Source organism: Linepithema humile, chromosome 4 (assembly GCF_040581485.1).
Source record: "Linepithema humile isolate Giens D197 chromosome 4, Lhum_UNIL_v1.0, whole genome shotgun sequence".
Lineage (NCBI taxonomy): Eukaryota > Metazoa > Arthropoda > Insecta > Hymenoptera > Formicidae > Linepithema > Linepithema humile.
This window is the reverse complement of record NC_090131.1, coordinates 18,751,630-18,776,459: the sequence shown is the minus strand read 5'-3', so window position 1 is coordinate 18,776,459 and position 24,830 is coordinate 18,751,630. Positions and strand designations below refer to the sequence as shown.

At 40.6% G+C, this 24,830-nt stretch overlaps 1 protein-coding gene across 1 annotated transcript; it reads left to right on the top strand.

Annotated features, from left to right (window-relative positions):
- The first annotated feature begins 7,409 nt into the window (after positions 1-7,409).
- Sgf29 (SAGA-associated factor 29) lies at positions 7,410-9,364 on the top strand. Its single transcript, XM_012364659.2, has 2 exons — positions 7,410-7,634; positions 8,151-9,364. The coding sequence occupies exon 2, from the start codon at positions 8,211-8,213 to the stop codon at positions 9,096-9,098; it is 888 nt and encodes a 295-aa protein (XP_012220082.2). The 5' UTR covers positions 7,410-7,634; positions 8,151-8,210; the 3' UTR covers positions 9,099-9,364.
- The last annotated feature ends 15,466 nt before the right edge of the window (positions 9,365-24,830 follow it).

Below are 24,830 nucleotides of genomic sequence, written 5' to 3'. Positions count from 1 at the left end.
TCTAATTAATATGCTTAAGCTTGATAATTTCCTGCTGTATTATCAAGATACAAAGATACGAATGCATGAGAAAAGTATTAAAATTTATCTCCACCAGACGGCTTTAATTCTTGCAATTTATACTGAAATGTTCGAGTGCTGTATAACTTTCCTGGCAGCTTTATCGAAGTTTAGTAAAGTATCGCGCGGTTTGAACCGGTTAGTTAAAATTGATATTCTACGCGAGTTGACCGGTTATTGCCACTAGACACCGAATTACCATAAATATCACTCTCATTATGTTCTTCTGCGTTTTCGCCGTTCACGCTCTGTCAGATTTCTCGTTGATGTAAATACGCGAAAGTTGCTCCTGAACATCCGCACGTGAAAAATTTCAGTTGGATTAGTCTCTTTTCTTATTAGATCATACGACGTTCGTATCTCACCGTTGCTGTCAATCTCGTGGAATTTGATCGTGTAAAAAGCGAGCGATCTCGCTAGCAAAATCAATGCCGAGCGCGGTAGTGCGTTTATACTTACGAGCAGGAATTTAAAGTTCTATCCGTTCGGGATTCGATTTCAACTTGGCTCGTATAAATCCTCCGCTAAGTGGTGGATGGCGATCTTACTTAGGGAGATGAGATCGCGGGCGGTGGTGGTATGTGTATTCGAAAAGTTTCCTCGTAGGATCGGCTCATACTATCTTTCCCTCTCTTTCTCTTTCACCCTTCCCGTCTTGTTTAATCGATGGAACACGCGTTGCGCTTCGTCTCCTTTGCTCTCACGGGCTTCTCCATTCTCTTTCCCCGCTCCACTTCCCGAGTCCAGATAAAGAATCGGTTTCCAACGACAATCTCAGTTCTTATCGGAACCAGTGCGACGGTCCGAGGCACGCTACATCGGTGCTGTTAAGCTCGTTCTGCAAAAAAAAGGTGTCCCAAAGGAAGTGCATCTCGTGCCGATAAAGCGGCCATCCTACGCTCCAGCGAGTGCACTCGTCTTTCTCAGCGCGTTCTCTCCGCTTCCGTTTGGGTCGAGAGAGCCATTTATCGAGGAAAATCCTTTCAACGTCTTCTTTGACGTTACGGCCGCCGTCACTCTCTTCTTATATCACTCTTGAAACCACGACGGGACGTGGAATGACTTTATACCCTCGTACCGTTCGTGTGCGTATCTCGCTATTCGGCAACTGCCACGGTACATCCGCTGACTTTTCGATTCCCGCGAGGCGACATGATTTCTCTCGCATAATCATGATTTTCGATTTATAACTCCATTTTAAGAAAGTAGCGCTTCCAAGTAGAGAAAATATATCGCGAATTAATATTCAAATACGGGTTTGCAATAATAATTTGTATAATAAAAATTAAAACATATATATTAAATTAAATTGTAATACATTAAATTAAATTTGTATTTTCTAATTACATTGAAAGTATCAATGTAAATATAATAATAATTGTGATATTAGTTGGCGAACTAATACATATTTTATACATACACAAATTAATTTATCATAATTTATACTGAACTTAAACGTATACATATTTTATATGACCTATTATTTGCGGAACGAAAAGATAATTAAATTTTAAACACAAGTCATAAGCCGTAAAGAGCTTAAGCAGATTGTTTTAACTATCAATTGACGCGGAGGACAAGAGAACTGTCAACTGAGCTATAATTTAGCTTCACTCTAATTTCTCGAACGCGACTGTATACACCATCGCAGCAGGCAGTCTGGGATTGCGGAGGGAGACACGGGGGTTGTATCAATTTGTAGTTTGTTCAATGTCTCGCGCTCTTTCTTCATGCCTTGGCAGTCTCTCAGCGTCCTGACAAGTGCACACGCGCGCGCGCGCGCCAGTTTGTTGAAGCGAGTCCGGTATAAGTAAGCAAACGAGCGACTAAATAAAGGGGTGGCTGAATTCGTTTCGCTTCCTCCCGAAGGAGGTGGCGAATCTCCAGAGTTGGGTATGAGGGTGATAGCGGCGGAGGCAGCCAGACAGAAATTGATGTTAGGCGTTTGCATTTATTATTAATACGTTCGCCGGGCTGTCACTGAGTTCAACCTGTCAGCCAGCGTCTCTCCACCCCTCTTTCCGACCCTCTTCTCCTGTCACCGGCCTCGGGCATTTCGCTTCTCCCACAGCACGCCCTCTCTTTTTATCCAACAGATTGTCAATTTTCCCCGAACTTCGGCATCGATCGCACCAACTCGCACATCTCCTTAATTATTTAAACGCTGTCAACCGGGGACCGTCCAATGCTGGTTCTCGCCATTCAGCCATGCAAATGTCGTTTCAATGTCGATCAAGTTGTCGTCGTAAAAATTGCTTAAACACGGGGCGCAACGTCCGGCACAGGAAGCTGTTTTTATAACATCTGAATCGTCCAACATTGCGGAAAGTTATTAAATCTGTACGCAGCACGAAGCTTTATTTTCTCAATACATAGAATTCCGTCGGTATTTATTCCGTTTATATAATCAATAACGGCATCAAGAAGTACGAGTACAGCGGAGAAAGAGACAGTATCGATAATGCCGGCTGTCACGAATCATTCATTCCTCGCTGAAATATTCGCGCCGCTACATCGATTATTCTGAGCCAATATTTATGGATAAATTCCACGGCAATGGGAGCGCATTATCGTCCTCGAGAGGGCGAGGGCGCCCTGTTAGTTTTGACTATCATTCCAGCCTGCCACTACTCACCTGACCGAGCTCCGAGTGTTTACTGAAATAATAACGGAACCGTGCGCGGGCGTTTCTGAAATTCGATAATTCCCGTCTCTAGAAGCTTCTCTGTGCAAACACGAGGCAGTGCATTATCCCTTATGCCACGCGTGTCACAGAGCTCCGCGTTACCAACGAAACAGCATATGGCAGTTAAGACGGTGCCTTATAAAAAATGAACGGAGGGTGAGAAGAGGAAAACAAGAGGGGTAGGCGTAGTGGCTAGAATGTCGATCTAATCGTGCTAATGCTTGTGAGCCTGCATTATACAATGGCCAAGGGATTTCCACGTGTCCTTTCGCGTCGAGGAAGGAAGCGTATCCGGCATCCTGACACTTTGGATCGGAGCGTCTAGTGTAAATCAAATATTCCTCACGCCTTGACCGTCGCTGTGATTTGACCTTTATCACTTTTCCTCTCTGCTTTATCGCTTCCTATCCGACTCATCCGATTATAGTCACGTGTGTGAACGAAAAAGAAACATTTGCCTTGCAGCGTGCAGTACGACGTCATCCTCGTTGAATATTCTATCGGGTCGGAAATGAGAGCCTCGAGATAAAAGATAAAGCACGCATCGACGTGTACGCACGGTAATGTGTTTACTTCTACATGCAACAATGCGCAAACGTACCGACCGGCTTCCAAGCTCTGCATTTGTTTCCCTCGATCCGCCCCGATAAATCGCTCGGTATCAGTTGGGGGATATGAAAAATCACGACGCGTATCGATTCCGTTTGAACGGTTCGCATTTGCAAGTTGGATTTTCTCCACAACTTCTCGCTTTTCTTACAAACTTTCGTCTGACGTTTCTAGACGAAAAGGCAAATTCTCGTGGAAGAGATGCGCGTGGTGCAAAGTCTCGCGCGGTCGTCACCGGTTTGTCGATTGTGTGTGCCGAATACAAAGAAAGTAAGATATTCCAGATGAAAGATAAAGCACGAGCCGCAATATAGGGATAGTGATTCTTTTGCTATCTGGGACGCTCTGTATAGATGTATATCATAATAATTTTTGAATATCTAATTACTTGTGTTAAGATACTGGATGTAAAATGTGATTGAAAACTGATCGTCTATTTATTTACTTCATTTTTACATGAAGAGGCGGTTGGCAAGACTATCTGCTGTCTCCGCCGAACGGTTTGACAAACGATCTAATAGAAACAAAGGAGACAGACATATGCAACCGGCACGAGATATTGAATCCCTTCGAACAGATTGTATTTACGAATGGAACTCTTCATCTCGTTCCGCCTTTCCTTACAGACTCTTGTTTGTGTCAGCAGTAACATAGCTCTGCGTTTGACATTTCCATTCCGCGCGGAGGATCCGTTCGAAATAACGTTTATGCACGTCAGTATCCGGTATCGTAGCCGGATTAACGACTGCAACAGGTCGTTAACTCGTGCACCGTAAAACGTCAATAATGGATGAAAATCGATTCGTGTGAGGCACCATCGAATCAGCCGTTCGCTACGCACGATCGATTTACGCGAATGTCCGCGTATACCTTCCGCGCCAGTTCTAAACTCGTCGCATTATTTCTCTTTGTCCGCCGTCCGTTTGTGTACCAAAGGCATAAATGTCACAAATGTAATAAATTTTCGTCTTTGCATACAGTACAGCGGTAGTTTTTTTTCGTTCTCTCTGCACGCGTTTACGGCATTATAATGCTGTTTAAAAGTTTTTATATGTATACATCTTATAAAACATGAAGCGAGTAATAAAAAATTAAAATATGAAAAGACTTAAAAATAGGTATAAATAAAAGAAGATAAAAACGAAAAAGCACGAGCTGGCATATATGTACGCATTAAATAAAAATTTATATTTTTGTCTCACATCGCATTATGCTCTTTGCAAATAACTATACAATCTTTTTCCGACATCGTTACAGTATCGCGAAAAGATTCTGTTCAAAGGAAAAATTACAATAATAAAGGAAAATAAAATCCGTTCCATTTTATGTTCAACCGATTCTCGTCTATCAATTGCTGTTGTATGCTCTACGCATCGCATCTAGAGTTTGCTGCAGTCGTGCAAATTTGATGATGAGAGTCGAAATAGATATCAGCGAGAATACACGTATCCCGACGAAGGGCGCGAAATGACATAAGACTTTGCTCGAGACCCAAGATCTCCTTACGCCTCGTTAGACACTTTGTTCTATATTTCGAAATGTATGTATGTACATATATACATGATACTGCGAAGTGACGTTGTGCTGAGCTCATCGTCGCCGTAGCATATTTTAATGACCCATTCGCGGTTCTCGTCAGATACCTAAAAAGGATTTGATTTCCATCCGAATATTCAGAGCTGAATTTTGAAGAGCGGAATAATTATAGCGAGAAACGAGACGTGCACACTTTGATAATGTCTGATGTATTTCACTTTATAAGATTTTTATTAAATCTGTGCAACAATGCAGACAATGCAGACAATTCCATTACAATTGTAATTAAAATTTTTGAAATTGTTTTCATATCATAAAGTTAAATTCTAATTAAATAGAAAATGGGGATTAACATTACGAATAAAATAAATTACCAGATTATTTTCGAGAATATTAAGGTAACGGTAAATCTATTAGTATATTGCAATTCACATGATTATTTAATGTGAAAGATAAAGGGATTAAATTTTATTTCGCCAAGATACGTGCAGATATATTATTCACGTATATGGCGTTTAGCCGCGCAGCCAAGCATCTACGATTTCTCGATGCCGGAGTATGCACAATACACATACATGCCGACAGCACGCGTGACACGCATCTCATTGCGGATAGGTCACGGAGTTCGTAAGAGCCCGTACCCGAGCCGTGCACGGTTAGTCTACGGAGTTTACGGTGAGTACACGTTGCGCCGTATATCGGCAGGTGTACATACGCACCTATACGGCATAGTAAATATATAGACGCGTTCGAGGAGGCGAGGCAGCTGCGATAATGGTCCACGCGTTTCGGGATTCTCTCAAGTTCTGTGTCCGATGCGTTATTGCGTTCTATGCACTGCACGCTATCGGCACTGTTAGCGTGGTTAGCCGGTCGGCCGGCCGTTAGCCGGATGATACACGGCGCGTCCGATGTGCACACGATGTACCTCGCGCACCACGATATGACACGCGATCGCATATCTGGGAACAACGCGACACGTTTTCACGATTTATCGAAACGGATACTTCGATCGGATACCTCGAGTGCCCACTGAAATGCATCACGTTGATCGGAAGCAATGGATTATTGTAGACGGTAAAATATAATTTCTTGATAGCATGCAATCATGCATTTTTTCTATTGAGCAGATATTTTGAAATTTGCTTTATTAAATTTCCGGGGCAAATACTGAAAAGACTTACAAGTTTTATATTTCATATTTTAATAGTATCCAAATTACAAAAGCAATCAGTTCTTAATGGTATGCAATCATATGTTTATTTCATGTAGATATTTGTCATGTAGATACTTAAAAATTTTTATTATTAAATGACGAAAATTAAACCGAGAAAATCACAAGTTTAATATTCATATATCTAGTATACAAATTACAGAAGCAATTAAAAGTTGAGGTTTACTATTTTTAGTAAGATTGCGCTTTAATGCATAATACTTTTTACTTTTCACTATAGTAATTTTAATTTTGTGAATTTGTGAATTAATAACATAGAAAGTTTAGTGTAAGTGGGGATGGCTGAATTTATCAAAGTATAAAATCTCGCCGGGGGAGCATGAATTTAATCAAGAGATTAGATTCAGTTTTCACAAGCGCTGCTTTGGCATCAGTGAATTATGGCATTCTGCGGCGCTATCGATGCTGTTAGCGCGGTTAACCTGTTGGTTGTTAACGATGATACACGCCACTTCAATGTATGCCTCCACTTGGTACCGTAGCCAGCCCGTCTATGCGATACGATGCATGATTGGATCTAGGAACAAGTTTTCCTTAAGGAAAAATTGTTGGCATACGGCCATTTTTTGCATATCGAAACGACTTTATCACTGATGCACACATATTTCACCAGTAATAGAGTGCTCGATCGAATATTTAATGAAATATCTTGAATATTATTCAAGTGCAGTAATAGAATGCGGTACAAATTATTGTAAAAAATATTTTTGAAATATATGTATAAAGAATGTATCTACAGATTAAGATATTCAATATTCAAAATAAAGTTACAAATAAAATTTTTTACTGTGTAAATTTTTGATATTTTAACACATTAAAAAATATCTAACAAATATACTAAATATGTCTAAATACAAGATTCGATATTCAAAAAAGTTGATTTTTTAAGAATTCTAGCTAACAATATTTTTGCTAAATAAAGAAGTAGACTGTAAGATCAAAATTTAATGAAATTTTGATATTTATAATAAGGCAATTAAGAAGAAATTTTAAATAGAAAATATTTATAAAAGAAATATTGTAGGTTCTAATGTTAAAAAACTCCAAAATAATTATATTGTCTGTAATTATAATGTAATATTAATATTGTTTAATGACATATAAAAATATATATTTCGTAAATTAACAAATATATTTTTATGGAACAATTCTAACGATAAGATATATTGTAATTTGGAATAGAATATAACTATGTGTGTGTAAATGTAAAGCACATATCATAACTATCACCGGTACATTATTTTCAGAACTCGTCGTGAGGTGGCAGCATCGCCTTGATGAGCGACCACGTCGAGTTTCTGCAACCAGAAAGTAGTGGGAGAAGCAGTGTAGCGCAGATGCGCGTGTGCGATCGAACGTACAACATCGTGGAATATCTAGTGCCTCTTACAACTTCGCATTCGAAAGACGTGTTATCAGTGTTCTGAAATATTTGGCAGTCACGAAATCTCACTGTGCAGCAAAATATATTCAGAGTTCGTTTGACTGGATACGTCAGTGCACGAGCCAGTAAGTATATCGATTCAGGCGTAGCTGCGCCGCGTCGGCCATATTGAGACGCATGTAATTGTCAGCTGTAGTAAACACACTCGTAAAACTCATAGGACATATTTCGGAATTAAATAATAATGTGCTCCGAAATGAAATGATAACATACTGTAGTGTAGTCAAACAAAGCAATATATAACAGAAAGTTTGTAAAAAAATATTAAATTGCTAATTACACCTAGATAATGAATTTTCATTATATTTATTTAGTGCAGAATATAGAACATTAGATTATGAAGCATCAAGATCGAAAAATCAATACTTCTTGATTTACGATTTATTTATCGTTAAAATATTTAATATTATAAACTATTGTAAATATGTAATATATACTTAAATTTGCAAAAATTATTTTTTAATATCCTCAAATTAATTTTAAATTAAAAGTAAAAATATAATTTTTTGAGCGTAGAGATGCTACCATTATATATCAAAAAATTGCTTTTTCTGAAACATTATTATATCTTTTTATTACAGGAAAGCGATCGATAGATCATCAAGTTACGCAATTTTCCGTGATCTTCAATATTTCTCACGATGCCGTTCACAGCAGACGCTGCGGCAAGTCAGATACAAGAGCGTTTGAGGAATATCTACAGTCTCGTACACGGGATAGAGAGTCAACGTATCCGCTCGGAGCATAATATAAGCAACGTCATGAAGACTCACGAAAAGGTTACACCGGAAGACAAGGTCTCCCCTTACTACCAGCAGAAACTGAAGAACCTGTACAGTGCCGCAGTGACTGACGCGCAGCAGGAAGAGGAGATCCTGCGTGAGGCCCTTAGCAAGATTAACGAGATACGCACAATACGAAACGAACGACGTATACAGGCGCGTAACGCCGGAAACAAGGAGACTATCAGACGCGGCGCACTGATGAAGATGCTAAAAGACACTGCGCAGACCTTGCCTCTTTACGTAGGCAAGACACCTGGTGCCAAACCACCACCATTGTGCGGCGCCATACCAGCTGAGTCTACATACATCGCGAAGATGGGTGATATGGTGGCTGCTCTAGTGAAAGGGAAAGAACTGGAAGAGGGAGAGAATTGGATACTCGCGGAAGTTGTGCAGTTCAATCCCGCCACGAACAAGTACGAGGTTATCGATATTGACGAGGAGCAGAAAGACCGTCACACGTTGTCGCGCAGACGAGTGGTATCGTTACCGCTGATGAAGGCCAATCCTGAGACCGACTCACATGCACTATTTCCAAAAGGTTCTATCGTGATGGCACTGTATCCACAAACCACTTGTTTTTACAAAGGAATTGTGAAACATCTACCGACTAATGCCACAGATGAGTATCAGATCCTGTTTGAGGACGCTGCGTATGACGTCGGCTACTCACCACCATTGAGTGTGGCGCAGCGTTATGTGATTTCCATCAAGGAGAGCAAAAAAAATAAGAACCAATATTAAGAAATCGTACTATTTTCCTATATTAATTTTCAACTTTTTTAATTAGTAGAAAAAGACGTATAGTAAAAAATTTTCTCAGTAAAAAACGCGACTGCGAAAATAAAGCCTCCTTTTGCAGTATATATGTATATATGTAAATATGTCCGCCGTAATTAATTTAAATAGTTTATTATAGGTCGAAAGAAAAATTCTTTTTTTCTAGGAAAGAAATATTTCTGTTTTCCCATTGAAATGTGATTTATAATAAATGATGAACTTTTTTATAACCCGTTATGAAATTTTTTAATGCTCCCAATCCTTAATTTTAACGCAAATTAGCTTTATAAAGTTTATTATTTTATCAGTCAATAATAGTTCTACAATTACGATGATTAAATGCACATGCGATTATTCTATAAAAATAATAAAGAATACGTGTTGATAAATTAGAAGAAAATTAATTGGTTTTACAAATAGCACAACAATATTTTTTACAATATAAGCGGTAATATAATTATCCTAGCATATCCCACAAAATATCTATCGAAATCGCGCGGTTTGTTATTAAGATTAATTCCAAGCTTTAACCGCGAAAAATAAGCACGTACCGACAGTTAAGGTCCTATTTCCGCGGTACTACCCGTCCTCGTAATTGACGTAGATTATAGGATAATAATAGCGGTATGCTTATGTGTGTACGCGCGGGTGGACTGAACTTGGACTCCGCTGACCTTTCGCGGAATCGGTTCTCCGTGACTCCGTCTGAGTAATTTCTTCCTATATGGAATAAATCTTTCCCTCTCCATATCCGTCATACGAAGTAAGATAGAAATAGACAGAATGTACGGGAGCAAACGAGATGGGAGGAAGATAAAGAGAGTAGAGAAGTAAAAGCGGGTAGCGGGCGAAAGCGACTGAAGCCCGCGAGTGTGAGAGCGGATCGAAAAAGATAGAGGACGAAAGAGGGAGTACCGTGCAATAATTGATTCCATAATCGGCGGCTGCCGCCAGACATCAAAGCAACTGGATATCCGAGCCGAACCCCTGGCAGACCGGCACAGCTAGTCAATCCTCATTCATTATTTAACTTAACTACCCCCGCGCATCGGGAATCATAAAAAAGTACTTTGATTTCGGCGCACGTTGCGGACACGGTATTTCCACTATTTTCCTCAAAATTAATCCTGAAAATTTTTCATTGATTTCTGGTTGCCGTTTGGATAGAGTCCGCCGCTCGTTGAATAACGTACCGGAGGGGCTTTTAATTGAAACGCGAGGCTGCATCTGTCGCCCGAACACGAAATATTAAGCGTAATAGAGAAAATTAAGGAAAAAAGAAAATACGCGTGTTTTCGAATGCGTGCTTTTGAAGTATGTTTATTACGGTAAAACATTGAGTTGTATATGAATGTGCTCTACTTTTTATGTAATGTAAAAATGTGTCTAAGATAGAGCTATTATTCCGCATATCTCAAAGCGACTTTCCACTATCTTCAGCACGACTCGCGTAATAATAGAAATTATCTAGTCCGTGTAATGGCTCTTATATGCCTTCCCGCGAAAGTTGTAACGACCGATTGTATCTAGTCTACGGTAGTTTCCCTAACCGCATCAGAATTCACCTCGAACCCCAGGGGTCAATCGGATCACATGAATCTACGTAAAGCGTACGACCCGAACCTTTTATTCGCGCACTCGCAATCGAAATCGCGTTTGCGAATTACATCGCACGCCGTCCGGCATTTCCGGTGGTCATTAGTCGCTCTCGATTGTCCGATATCTTTCCATTTCCCGCTGATAACCGCCGGCGTGTCGGCAGAAGCCATTCTCAGTTCTGGAATTAATTCAACCGGCGATTAGCTTCCGCGTCAGGGGCGAGTTCTGGCCGAAACGAGACTTTCGTGCGTTCGATCGCGCATTCGAGAGTGTGTGTTTCGCGCGGCGCGTCCGTGTGCCCGCTTACTGAATACGTCCGAACCGCGGGCGGGCGTGCGTTTGTACGGCGAGCCTAATACAAGTGGACTCGTAGCATGCGAGCAACCGGAAGCCGAGGCGAACTCGCGCCCGAGCACGCAAACTGTACTTTCCACCCCCGGTCCCCGCGAAAGCAATCCCTCCCCGCGTCTCCTACGGCTCGTTCCCGCCCGTTCCAAGGTTCCCTTCGTTCATTCGTTCCACGTCTCAGTTATCTGAGTAATACTTCTCCTCCGGCTTTGCCTCGCCCTACTCTGTTGCCCTTTTCTCTTCTCTCTCTCTCTCTCTCTCTCTCCCGTCTTTCTCTTTATATCCTACTGCTGACCCTCTTCCTCTATCGCGCCGTCTTTCTCCTCTCCTCTTTGCACAACCCGATCAGGGCAGGTTCACTTAACCCTCCGGTAATGGTGCGCTGTATTTTTCTTCGACGCTCGTAATTACGCCCGTGCTCTCGCGAGCATATTTTATTTCGTTCCAGATCGATCGGTTCCAACGCTGGTATCTGTCACTGCCCTCTCTCGTATCGTTCCCTCCCCTCGCATTCTCTCTCTCTCTCTCTCTTCTTCCCTCCTTCTCCCCTTTCGTCATCCCGCCGCAGGCTTCATCCAGCACAACGCACTACCCCCCGGCGACCATTAGTCTTTCTTTCGATAAATTGGCGGGTCAGAGTGATTGCGAGATGTCACCTCGGCACCCTCACCTGTCCACAACACACATTTGTTAGTAACTGGAGCGCTGTGCAAGCCTCCCTTCACTCCCGCTTGATTAGAACCATATCAATAATGATTCGATAAGATTGCACATGTTGTTTCTCATGCCTGTCAACGGTTACTTTGAGCGTGGTTACGTGTTCGTATCGTGTATCCAGTGCGTACTCGACCAGCCAGCTCGTTCGGAATATTTTATCGATTAGATTCACAACATCTGCCACGTTTTTCGCAGCGGACCATAATTTAGCGTTCTTGACTATGAAAGAGGTATGAAAAGATAAACCATGGCTGGCCCATTAAGACTTCACTAGGTTCGTTTAAGTAGTACTCGGGGGCTCATTGAATTATTGATACCGGGGAGTAAATTGAAAATCGATAAGCGATCCAGTGCAATTTAACTTCGCGGCCGTTTCCGGACGAAGAAGAGCGGAGCGCGGCGAGCGGGGCGAGAGAGGGCGCACGGTGGGGATTACGGGGCTCCTCGTGTGTTGGACGGGCTCCGGATTTTCATTTTTTAATTAATACGCCGGGCACACACAATGGTACCCAGGAAGAGGGATCGATAAGGCCGACTAACGAGCTGCCAACCTCTAATCCAACTTTACCTCGAAAACTGTCGGAACTCTTATACGACGCAATAATGAGTTCTGCCCGTTGAACAGAAGAAAAGTCACAATGTTAATAGCTTCTGCCTTTGAGTCCGCGAGCAAAAAAATCGAGCGCGTATGAAACAGACGACGAGGACAGAATCTGGACAGGCAAAAGGACGCGCGCCGCTGCCGGTCGTCTCTCTCCTCGAACACGTCTCGCCGTGGATTCCGTTTAGCCCCCGTTTAGCTGCGCGGCCAGGTCGAGGGAATAAAGCTCCTCGGAAACAGCCGCGAGTACCGATTCGATCCGAACCTATTGGATTTCGCGGAGTGCAATTTCTTCGCCGAGACCGCAATGCAATGTTCCGCGCGGTGCGCGCCACGTTCGTCTCACCGATACATCGCGACACTTTAGACGAAACGATAGCGAACTGCAGCGTACCATGTATCCGGTGTAGCTAGAGTGCCACTTTTAAAATACCGCATTGAGTTCTTCTCCTGATGCCTTATGCGCTCGTGAGTTGAACGCGACGTTATCGCGAGGGAAATCACGTCGTCGCGAAAGTCAGAATAAAGTTCCTGATATAATTGTAAATGGTTTTGGAACTCGGAAATGCGTTCAACATTACGTTTCATTTTGCTGTAATAATATTCTGCAGAAACACGTTCATATCGCATGGCGGGACTTGAAAATGGTGAGAGATCCGGAATAGAAATTTAATAAAGAATATAATCATTAACAGCTTAATATGCGCGTGTTTTACGATGATTGCGATTTGATATTGTGAATTTCTAATGACGGGAAATGTGCAATTTCTTCGTGTCCCTCATCATTAAAAATCGACTTAACTTTTTCACAGACAGGATTGCCGTAATAGTAGCGCTGTGCGTAATGACGCGTACTTAAATTACCAATTCAAGTGCTAAAATGCGCGAAATGCAGACACACCACGAACGTCATGCGGCGTAATGACTCGCCATAAGAGGCCTGCGACATTCCCCAGCTGTCAATGCCAGAAATGAAGCTTTCTTACTCTTTCTACTCAGAACGTCTCGACGGTGTTCACGGCGTCGGCAATTTGTTACGTTTTTCGTCAACTAGTCGCATTAGGAGATAAGAGGGCGAGACAGACGCATTAAATGAGACGACTCCGGCTTACATATTTCAACGAGGCATTTGTCTCCTGCCATGCGAGTTCCAACGTCGATGATATTTCGAATGCCGTTTTCGTTCGTGAGCGCGTGGAGCTATAAAGGTACGCGAGGATCGAATAAATCATAGGCGGGCGACTCCTCGTTAATTAATTGCGTTTGCCAATGAAGGCAGGGCGGTTTAAAACTTCCTTCATAATTCAAAGCCATAATCGGTTATCGTGGTCATTACGGCGACACGACACGATCGCCGATGAAATCGGCGTTTACGGACGATTTTACGACGCTTCACTGATCCGTGAAAGAATTTTAATCTCGCGGAAGTTGCTAATTACAATTGTAGGCGAAAAGCGTTTCAGCAACCGGGCGATATTTTATTTTCAATTTATTATAAAGTTACGAATTTTACATCAGCAATATAACTTACCGAAAGTAGAACTCCTAAATATAGCAACGCATATTCCATTACGTTACGTGTATTTATTTTAATTTTCAAATAATGTTAAAAAAACCAAGATTTTATGTAGAAAAGTGAGTAAATAGCGACAGAGTGGTTTAAAAACTAAATCTGCTAATAGAAGCGCTCATCTTTGATGCAAGGAATAAACTTTTCAAAGCTTGATGAGCATACAGGGTTGTAATTTTTCATGCCGTGGATCGTGCTGACGGAGTGATTAAAAACTTATCCACGCGCGTCAATGCGCCGACCATTCGCATATTCTCTCGGGTCGTAAGGTCGTTGGGAGACCGATGGTTGTCCGAGAAAGTTATTCCTAGATTATGTTCCAGGGATTCAGTGGGTCACTGGATACGTCCGGGTAAGCGATGATTAATTTCCAGCTTCCATCAGCGATATTAGTTTTTAATGTACGATCATTGTTGTGGGAATTATTATAATTATCTCCGAGTCCTACAGCTATGTGTGCGGCTTGAGTTCCCAACTATGTCACCCGCCGGTATATCTTGATTCTGTTTAGCCATGCGAGATGTACTATTTGTACATACGTGGATATGTGGGTCTAAGTACGTATATAATGTTATATATATATATATTTAGTTTGTAATAAATATTAAAAGCACATTTTAAAATAATTGCCAAAAAAATTCTGAAGATTAAAATATAAAAATCTAGCAGTAGAAATTATATTTCATAGCGACTGTGTGTTTTTGCAGATTTCACAAAAAAATAAGAAGACTACTATTAAGATTATGTAGCTAAAAACAACGCTTTGCTAGATAAAAACTGGATCCGCGCCTAGGAGAGTTGATGAACTATGCAGGCCATCGTCGTACTGATCAGTCCGCGGATCGTTGACTATCGGCGACAGAGATCGCGGACGCAATCGACGCGTCCGCTCTCGCGGGGCTCGTTCGAAGGCAGCCGCGGGCTAACCGGTGAACCCGACCTAATTGAATTTCGCATACGAGCGCCGCGACGATTCGTCATTCTGGCGTCCAATTTGGACGCGAGTCTCTTGGACGCGCCATTCTCTTTTGGCTGTTCGCTTCACGTCAGCTACTCGCGTCTTTCATCTTCGTCGGCTGTCAGGACGCAGCGTCCATCACTTCGACGCGATAGCAGCGTTTCGAAATTTCATCAAAGCGACATACTCACGCGTACTTCCCATGCGTCTCACGGCCGAACGCGTAGAGCTAATTGCACTTACCTGAAACAAACAAAAGCAAGATACGATTAGCGGATAGCGTTTGTGAGAACAAGAACGATATCGATCGCAAAAAAAAGAAGAGAAGAATCTACACGTAGGATTATATCAAATCCTGTATCAAATAGGAGTGTCTCCTCGCGAAACAGCGATACGCTAACATCACCGCCGTGGAAATTACAGCATTTGCGGGGCGAATCCATTTTTAGGAAAAATATCCCTGCCAGGAAGGCATAAGCGCCGTACATAAATTACTAGCGAATTTTCGCGTTCCTCCCTCGAAGAAGCGCTCAAAGGCAACGCTATTGATTTTATGCTAAATTACTCGCAGTAATAATACACAAACACCTGGGCATTCTGCGTAAACTGTAATCGAGCTAAGGGCAAGAAACGCGACGGAGAAAGCCCGTTGTTTCTCTTCGTATCGGCTATAAGGAAATAAGGGAAGGACAGGCTTCCTACCACCAGAGGCAGCTGCTTAGGTTCTCACATAGATTAACCCAGGTAGTTTCTGTTCTCCTTCGTCTAGGAGACAGACCTTCGGGCTGCCAGGAAGTCGCTCGCAAACTCGATGGCAAATTGTCGAGTCTCCTTGTACCTCTTCTCTCTCCCTCCCTCTCTCTCTCTCTTTCTCTCTTTCTCTCTCTATTTCTCTCCTTCTCATCCCGCGATGCTCTACTCGTCTCTCTGTCTCGCAACATTTGTCCTTATGCGACTCTCTTTCTCTCCTTCATTCTCTTATCCGCAACGAGTCGTCTCTATTCATCGGGAGCTCGCAAATCACAGACTAGCGGTCCGCTACGACCAAATTATCCGGGAAATCCCGAGCGCGGAGGCGGACACCGACATGGCACGCGGTTATATGATATCTACGCGACTCGCCTTGCGGTCGAGATAATCTCTCGTCGATACACACACCCGACGCCTGATCGCCTTAGGATTCAACGCTCTTTATTTGCGAAGGGAACTGTAATTAGACCGACGAAGAGGCAAGCCGCACAACCGTCACCGTTATGCATACTTTACTTGAGGTATTGATATTGATGATCGGTAGTTGAAAATTTTAACTCGTATATATTTCCATAGAATAATCATTAGATTCAAGAGTAAGCTTCTATTTGACTCTTGTAAAGCGTTTCAAAATAGTGTTCCAATCATAATATTTATTGTGCGAGAAATCTGGAATAATTTGCGTTAGAGAGAGAGAGAGAGAGAGAAAGAGAAGAGTTACGGCAAAGCAAGATAATGGTTCTGATTTAATTAGAATAATTTCAGAGGTAAGCATACTGTGTGTACCAGCAATTTGCAACGCGAAAACGGCGCTTTATGAAATTGACATAATCGCAAAAGCAACAATTAACGACCTATTAACCACGGAAGAGACACTCGTAAAAAACAGTATTACTGCTTTTAAGTACCGTCACGTTAATTGTACAAAGATGATTAAATATAAATGATTGAAGAGATTTTAGCATAATGCAGCGTAAGTCAATTTCTCCATGTTCTTTAATGTCCTTGGAACTCTTTAATCGGTCGAGCTTGCTAAGAGAACCGCGGCCGATATTATTCAGTAAAGTTCCTTTACTTCATTCCGTCGGACTTAAAAATTGTATTAACCTACATCTGAAATTTTTAAATTAAGAATTTTATATGTGATTTTCCGTCATTACTCATTTGTGTTGCTTTTTCTCGATCGCACCGGCTCTTCAGTCAACGTTTCCGAGGTTCTGAAATTTTCTCTGATCTGCCTTTTAATAAATGATCGCGAACCTCTTTGCTCGAGCAACAAACTTCGCCCGGTGCAAGAAGGGTGGGCTTGTAACTTCGTAACTTTTGCGACTGAGGTATCGAGCAAACTTCCTACGTACATTAATATATACTGTTTATCCCTAATCTTTAACTACTTTCCAGTTTCAAGTCCCGAGAGACGCGAAACCCAGCGATATTCTTGGGCGTTTGTTCTTTTTAATCAATGTCGGCCGTCGAGCGGATTCTGTATCGTTCATTAATATTTCCAAAAATTATCAGGTAAGAATAGTGCACAGAAATAAATATAATCAGGAAACAAATATAACTTTAAGACTTTGCATTATATCATAGATAGCGGATATATGGTATTTGTTAATCTGTTTAAATTGAATTTTCCTTATTGTATCTATGGAGAGACAAGAAATTCTTTCATTATTATCTTCAAGCACTTTGTTCAGAAATACGCGCGCTTATACGAAAGAATATGTAAGATCAGTAGCATTTTTGATACCATAAATAAATTTTGATCCTTTGTTGTTCCTCTGCGTTACGTAAAGATGCTGAACAGACATTATCCTAGATAGCTTTTAATATTCTGCTAGCTCTTGAGCGATATGGGAATAAAGCCGGCGGCGCAAAATTTGCTTTCAACGGGGAAAGATTCGCAGCGCCGGGCTATCTTCGTGTAAAAACGCTTTTACGGTTATTTTTAATCCATCCGGTGCGTATAGAAAATTCATGAAAGCGCGAGAACGCGATTCCACACTATTTCTTACTTGAGGGAGCACGCGGAGCGCGATGCGCTCGAGCGGCCTGTTTTCACGTTTACATGGTAGGATTATTGTTTACACGAAGGAAGCCGAGCACCATTCCGCGAGTTGAACGAGTACGCAAGCAGAAATGTTACGTCAACATGATATGACGGGTAGAAACGGTATACTCTACCGCGGATTTCAAACGAAGTGCTAAAGGTTCTTCTGAAGCAGACTGTTTCTTGTCAGAACTGATCTCATTCTCGCTTACTTCAGAAAGCAATGATCGTGTTTCTAGTACGATTTTGTATATTTAAAAGCGCAAAGTAAGCGAATACAGAAAAAATATGGATTTATCTAATAAATTATCTAATAAATTTTGTTATGTGTTTCTTTGTCTCTATAATGATTCTATTTGTAAATTTTTGTTGTTGAATACAAATAATTTTGATATAATCTCAGTTTCAATAAGAGTTCGGTATATTTTAACTAAATATCATAAAAATAAAGATTTAGATAAAAGATTGAAATATTTATGTTTAAATTATTCAAACATACAGAGAGTATGTTTACATCTCAATCGTAGTTGAAACATACGAGAGCTTCGAACTGTTATATTTCGAGATACGAACTATCCGAATTGCTCGATCACCTGAAAATTTATAAGCATTAAATAAACAACAATATTTCGCAATTCACTGTCTCGTTGCGAGACATACGCGTGGCTCAAATTATAATTATTGAATCGAAAGTAATAACGGCCGATATAACGTGTGGCAAATGCGATAATTCGTAATTCGGTGCAGAGTGAAACCGATAATGTAAGCAGGCGAGGACGGCAATTAAAAGCGATGACTCCTGCGAACCGCAATTCTGAAGTTGGCATTAGCGAAGCTGGGCGCTCGAGTCCGGTTTATAAATGCTGGTAATTTGGAGACCCACGGCGGTAGGAGGTTTTTTTTCAGACGAAGAGGAGGTGTGCGTCTGGGTGCCGAGAGAAGCCGAGTCGTGGAACCTGCTGTTGCGAAGGGACAACGAGTTAATTCGTCGACTGTAGGACGAAGCACGCGGCGGGACGGTCGTTCTTTCGCGCAGTTGGGATCCGAGTAACAGCAAGATTCACCGAGGTTATTTGTATTAATTAGAGAAACCCGAAATTAGTCGCCGTCAGGTGATCGTTAGGATGTCTATCGACGCCCACTGAAGGCTGAAGTGTATCCGAAAAACGCACGATGTTCGGAAAGAAACGTATCCCGTGCAGGCACGCTCTATCATTTAAACGATCGATGATTATGTCCTTTCTGTCCGCAGTCACGAAAATCAAACGCCGTTTTGTTATACCATATCTTCTCTCTTTCTTTCAATATGCGTTATGCAAAGTTATAAATATAAATTGTTAACAAAATAAATATGTTAGTTGTTGTTAAATAAACTCGCAATGCTCGCTTCGGAACAGACATTTGTGTATAATTTCGCGTAATAAAAATTAATATCAAAATGCATTTTACTAATTCGGATATTTTATGTTTCTTGTATATTGTGCATATAATTATAAATTCTATCTCGAAATTTGTCATAAATTTTAAATCATCTGAAATAGACTTATTGTTAGAAGAAAATAAAAAATTAACGAGTACGCTGTTAAAAATAATTGCATGTTGATCGCAGTGAAAATAATTTAGAAGATAAAAACTATCGTAAAACGTGGCTGAAAATTATTTTTACCCCACTTTCCTCAAAAAGATTGCTTTCGCGTACATGCGCCGTACGTGGAACGGATAAACGAAATATTTTCTCCGCGTATCTGTTGCAACTGGCAGATGGTACCGTGATAATATTTTACGCGAGCTGAGATCCAAAATATGGCATGCCAGATGCTGCTGGCGATATATGTAAATTCAAAATCACTATGCAACATAAATATCAGTGTTTGCATTCTGTGTTTTGTATTGACTATTCTAACGTTAATAGCTTTATTCTCAATTACAGTGAATACAGGTATATTATCGTGTATACGTTTACATTTGCAGTATCTCTTTTATATTTTCAATCTATTTTTCACTGCATTTGAATTTTGCTCCTCCATTCCGAATGTGATTCACGATAGCTAATAAATGATGCATGTCATATATACCATTATCGTCCATCGACAGTATTACCGACAATTGACGGGCTTACATTGCCATGTTATTACCCGCTAAAGCCACGTAGCTTTGTAGGAATATCTTTCATTTTCTGAGCGTTACACTCGCAAGGTACATTACCCTGTTGCTAACATTTATTGAAAACAGTATATTATTTCTCAGTTTTTAAATATTATAAATTGAATATAATATAAACATGTTTACAAAATGAAATAATATATTAAATTTAACATTTTGCAATTTCAGACATTTTGGACATATTATTCTTCTCCATTTTCACAATAAAATAATTATAAGTTTAATTGTACAGTTGTTGTAATTTTCACAATTATACGAGAATTTTGTAGCATAAATGTGTCACCTGCAGCTCCCCTCATAATCTCAGTTAAGAATGCAATACGCGCTTCCGTCTCTGTCGAAGACAAGCTCAACTCGTGCAAGATTGAGCCGATCGATAAAGTTTCGTGCATTTCGTTGCCGCAATTTCAGACAACAAGACACTTGCACGCTGACGCTGATGAGCCATACGACTTCCACTCACGACGCCTCCTTTGCATTATACGGAAGCATCGAGCCAGACTTGCACATGTACATTTCGCTCGATATATACGGATACATACTCTGTGTACACAATATACATGCACACCGGAATACAGAAATCCATAATACTCCAGGAAGGATACGCGGTCTTCTACGTGATCCAGGGAGCGAAGCGACGGATTATTTCCCTTAGGGCGCCGAAATCGGAAACACCCTCGTACCGAATGACAGACAGGTGCGCGTGAGGGAAGGATCGAGAACCGACAGGATGACCGAAATAGGAGGGTTCGATTTGCAAGAGTAGCGCGCTCCATCGTCGACGTAAGATTTCCAAATACAGACATCTCTGTCGCGAGGGCTTCCGCCAAAAGTTCGTATTCAATTCGGAATCGACAGAGTATGTGAGAAACCTAGCTTCTTCCCGACGAACGCGAACGAGCGGAGATGGAAAAGTACAATAAAAAACGCATTTATACAAAATGAGGATATGTGAGGAAACTTGAGATAGATCGCATTTTTGCGAATAAGAAAAAAAATTAAAAGTTTTTAGATTGCAGCATTCGTCAAATCTCGCCATTTAAGCTTCGCGGAGGAAAGAAACGCGCTGTATGGATTTCGGAGAAAAACAAGAGCTGGGAGAGACGTGAAAGGGTGAGGAAAACCTCGCGTGAAAGATGTGGAGGGCGAGATCAAGTAAGATGGTAAACGCGAAGGAAGGTCGCGCGCAGAAAGTGGATGGTAGATCAGAGCGACAAGGATGAGATCAGATCAGATCGCTCGTGGGCGGCATTGACGACGGTGATGGTAAACTGGTGGGCTGTGGTAAGCGCAGAATCGTGTCGCGGATAAAGTGGTACCCGTCACTGTCTGTCAGCAGCCCTTGTCGTAGTTTCTCTCTTCTTCATCCCCCTCGTAGCAGCGCGCGATCCGACTCGGTATCATTCTCTTCGATTCTCTCCATACACCCTTCCTGTCGTGGACGCAATGTAGCGGTCGCCATAATTCACGGATGTGTGTAGGCGAGTGCGTATTGCACGAGGATGGGACAATCGCGAATGTCGATGAATCAATCGCGTCATCGCATACTTCTTTCATTTTCCCTTTTCTTTTTTTAATCCAGTCGGTGTGTGAATAATGATTCAGTACAGAATTTTTAACTGTAAGTTTTGTTACGTGATAGATAGATTGTCACAAAATATTAATTCACAAATATGTATTGAATAAGTTTAATAATCTAATCTAATAAATTCGATCAAAATTTACATATTGAATAGTTCAAATTGATTTTACAAAAAAATTTAAATTTTTTTTTAGCAAGCTTATAATAATAAACTTATATAAATAATATTAAAATACCTTTTATATATATGTCTCTTTCACACAGTTTATTCAGTTTTAAATCGTTCATTGATAGTATTTTCAACTGGAAGAATCTCTATTTTAGATTTTTATTTTTATCACCTCAATTAGAACATTGATGTGAAAGATAACTTCCGATTCAAATAATTCTGTTGTCACATAAAGAGTCAAATCAAGGCTATTAAAAGCGAGAACAAAAAACGGCAGGGATAACAGATCGACTGCAGACAGACACTGAAATAGGAGAGGGAGAAAGAATCAGTTTTCTCTCTCGCTACACTGCGATATGACTCATCTGGTGATGAGCAGCGTGCTTCTCGTAGTTGTAGAACGGATCTACATAGTACCGACCTTGCGCCATCACCCATATGCCTGCTTGCATGCACGCACGTATGAAGTTAGGCATCCACATGCGTACAGCGGGTAGTACACGGCGTGCAATCGCGTATACCGGCGTATACACCACCGAAGTCGAGGAAGCCCCGAGGGCCTGTCGGAGGTGAGAACAGTACATTACCCTCACTCACGTATGCCTCTCCATCTCCTTCTCCTCTCCTCCCCTTCTTTTCTCCCATCCCACTCTTTTCCCCTCATCCAATGTTCTCCATGTCTGCCCTCTCTGCCCCCCCCCCCCCCTCGGTATCCTTCGAGAACCCATACGCTTTCTTTCTCGCTCTTTCATTATATTCATGCATTTCCAGCCAGCGTAACTACGTGGTTTTTTTTTTCTAGAAACACCCCAACACCCTGTCGTGTACAGTCGGCACATAAATACAAAGAGAGATCCCGCATGCGAGTAGCGACACTGCAGTCGCAAGCGTGTGAAGACATGCGGTGAAACGTTCTAAGAATATTAACTCCTCCAATTTGGCTGGAATAAAAATATATCCTTAATGCAATCGACGCTCATTAAACAAGAAAATTATTTCAGATCTCTATTTATCAGCTGGCATGTCCAATATATAACTGGCTCATCTGGTACGACCGGTAATGACATCAACATGTGGCGCACCTGCATCAAACGGAAATGCGGTTCGTATTTCACACCATTTAATTTGACATTAATTGGACAGCTTGTGATTAACGAATTATTGCCATATATAATGCTGTTATGTCTGTCAAAAGTGAACGTTACAACTATCGTTCGCGTTGGCTCCGCAACAATGGGCGGAATGTACAAGTTTAACACTAATTATGCGCGATTCAATGGACTGTCGATAATTATGATGAACCGAAAATGCGTATCGTAAATACACAATAATGGATGTTTATGTGATGTAGCATGTTATCAAAAAATGCCTAACATTATTTACTCCTTGTTTGCCCTCCCTCTCCCCCCGAAAACGCTATCGTCGAAATATTGACACGTGTTTACCCATGGACTAATAAAAGGGACTTTCAGACAAGACGGCAGTTCTCGCAGGAAAAATGACAAACCTACGAAGGTATCCTGCGAGTAGGAGCCGTCATAGTGGATGATGCGAAGTCAACAATAGCGTCCGGCTGTCGGGTGATGAGAGGAGAGAAGAGAGATGGTCCATTAGCTCGGCTGTCACTCAACGAGCAGACTGGCTAGTACGCATTATGTACACATCCACCCGGATGCGTGTCTGTGGTATGCATGGCATAAAGGTTGGTATATCGATGTGCCAAGGTTAGGAGAAAAATGTACCTGATATGTACACTGTCTGCCGGATTGTGTACGTACGTACACGAAAAGAAATTGCCGTAATCGGTGACGCGATACGAATCACCGCGAGTTCTTCTATCTAAAAATTGTTAACCGATATATTTGTTTAAATGAGAATATATACATATTTTTATAACGTGCGACAAATATAAGATATTAATAATTGTAAGAAATAATTGCTTTTAAAGATTGTCATAAATGTATAAAAATAACTTAATTTTAACTGATTGCGGATTGCGTTACAACGGAATTGCGCTACGCTAACATGTGATGGCAGTAATTAAATTAACAACGCGTTCGTTCAGAAATGATCAATTTTGTAATTACTTAATTAATTAAATCGTAATTAAAATTGAATCTGCGTATACAAAAGTGTAATCTACGTATACATAATTAAAATTAAATCTGCGCGTACAAAAGTGTAAATACATCGGTGACTGCACAAATAATTACGTTAAGAAGATTATTTCGTTTGCTCCGTTATTGTTATAATGTGACAATGAAATAAAATGTATGTTTCCTTCAATTTACTAGACAATAAAACATATAAATGCAAAGAATTCTTAGACTGTCATAAAAATATATCAAATGTCACAAAAATTTACTTTCAGGAATAATCAAATTGCGATATAACAAATTAATTGATATTGCAAACAAGTCAATTTAAGTGGAATATTAATTGATAACAAATTCAATCATAAAGTTTACTTGAGATTAGTTAGCTGCACAATTTTATGAAAGAAACAGCCATTAGGAACAAGAACACGTTGATTCAAAAGTTTAGTTTATACTCAAAGAGTATAATTTTCGTATTTTCTTGCGCCTAAAAAACAGAAAAAAAATCAAAATGCCAAAAGTATATTTTAAAATTTGTATAGATTGAAAGCGATAAGAATAGAATACATTTACACATTTACTCTTGCAGTGTAATCTAGTCTCACAAATCCTTACGCGTGCATTCAGAATGCTACATTACAGTTCAGGCGCAACATTAAATGTGTGTACTTTATTGACACCACTAATGTTGTTGAAGATATTAATATTCTATCGGTTTGTAATTAAAATGTAATATAATATGCAATTCCCAGTTATGCAATTATGAATTATTAATATCCTCGATTTTGTGGATTGGTAAGAAGCGAATTGGAAATTTTGGTACATAATATATAGAATTATTTCAAGTCCAATAATTCCTAATTATGTTTGCTATTAAATATACAGTCCTCATGACACACTTGTAAAAATTGCAACTAAATTAATGCAATAAATGAAAGAATATTTAATTTCGACGTTTTCTTGAGAGGTAAAAACTAGTAAATATTCTAAACTAGTAAATATAATTATCATCATTCGAAGCAGTGACAATGCATAATGAGGTTACATAATTAATGAAAGCTTTCTTCTCGTGTATTAGTGTGTTCTATTGTTA

What these genes read in the sequence shown, in the direction of transcription:
- Sgf29 (XM_012364659.2), top strand. Translation starts at nt 8,211, where the DNA reads ATGCCGTTCACAGCAGACGCTGCGGCAAGTCAGATACAAGAGCGTTTG.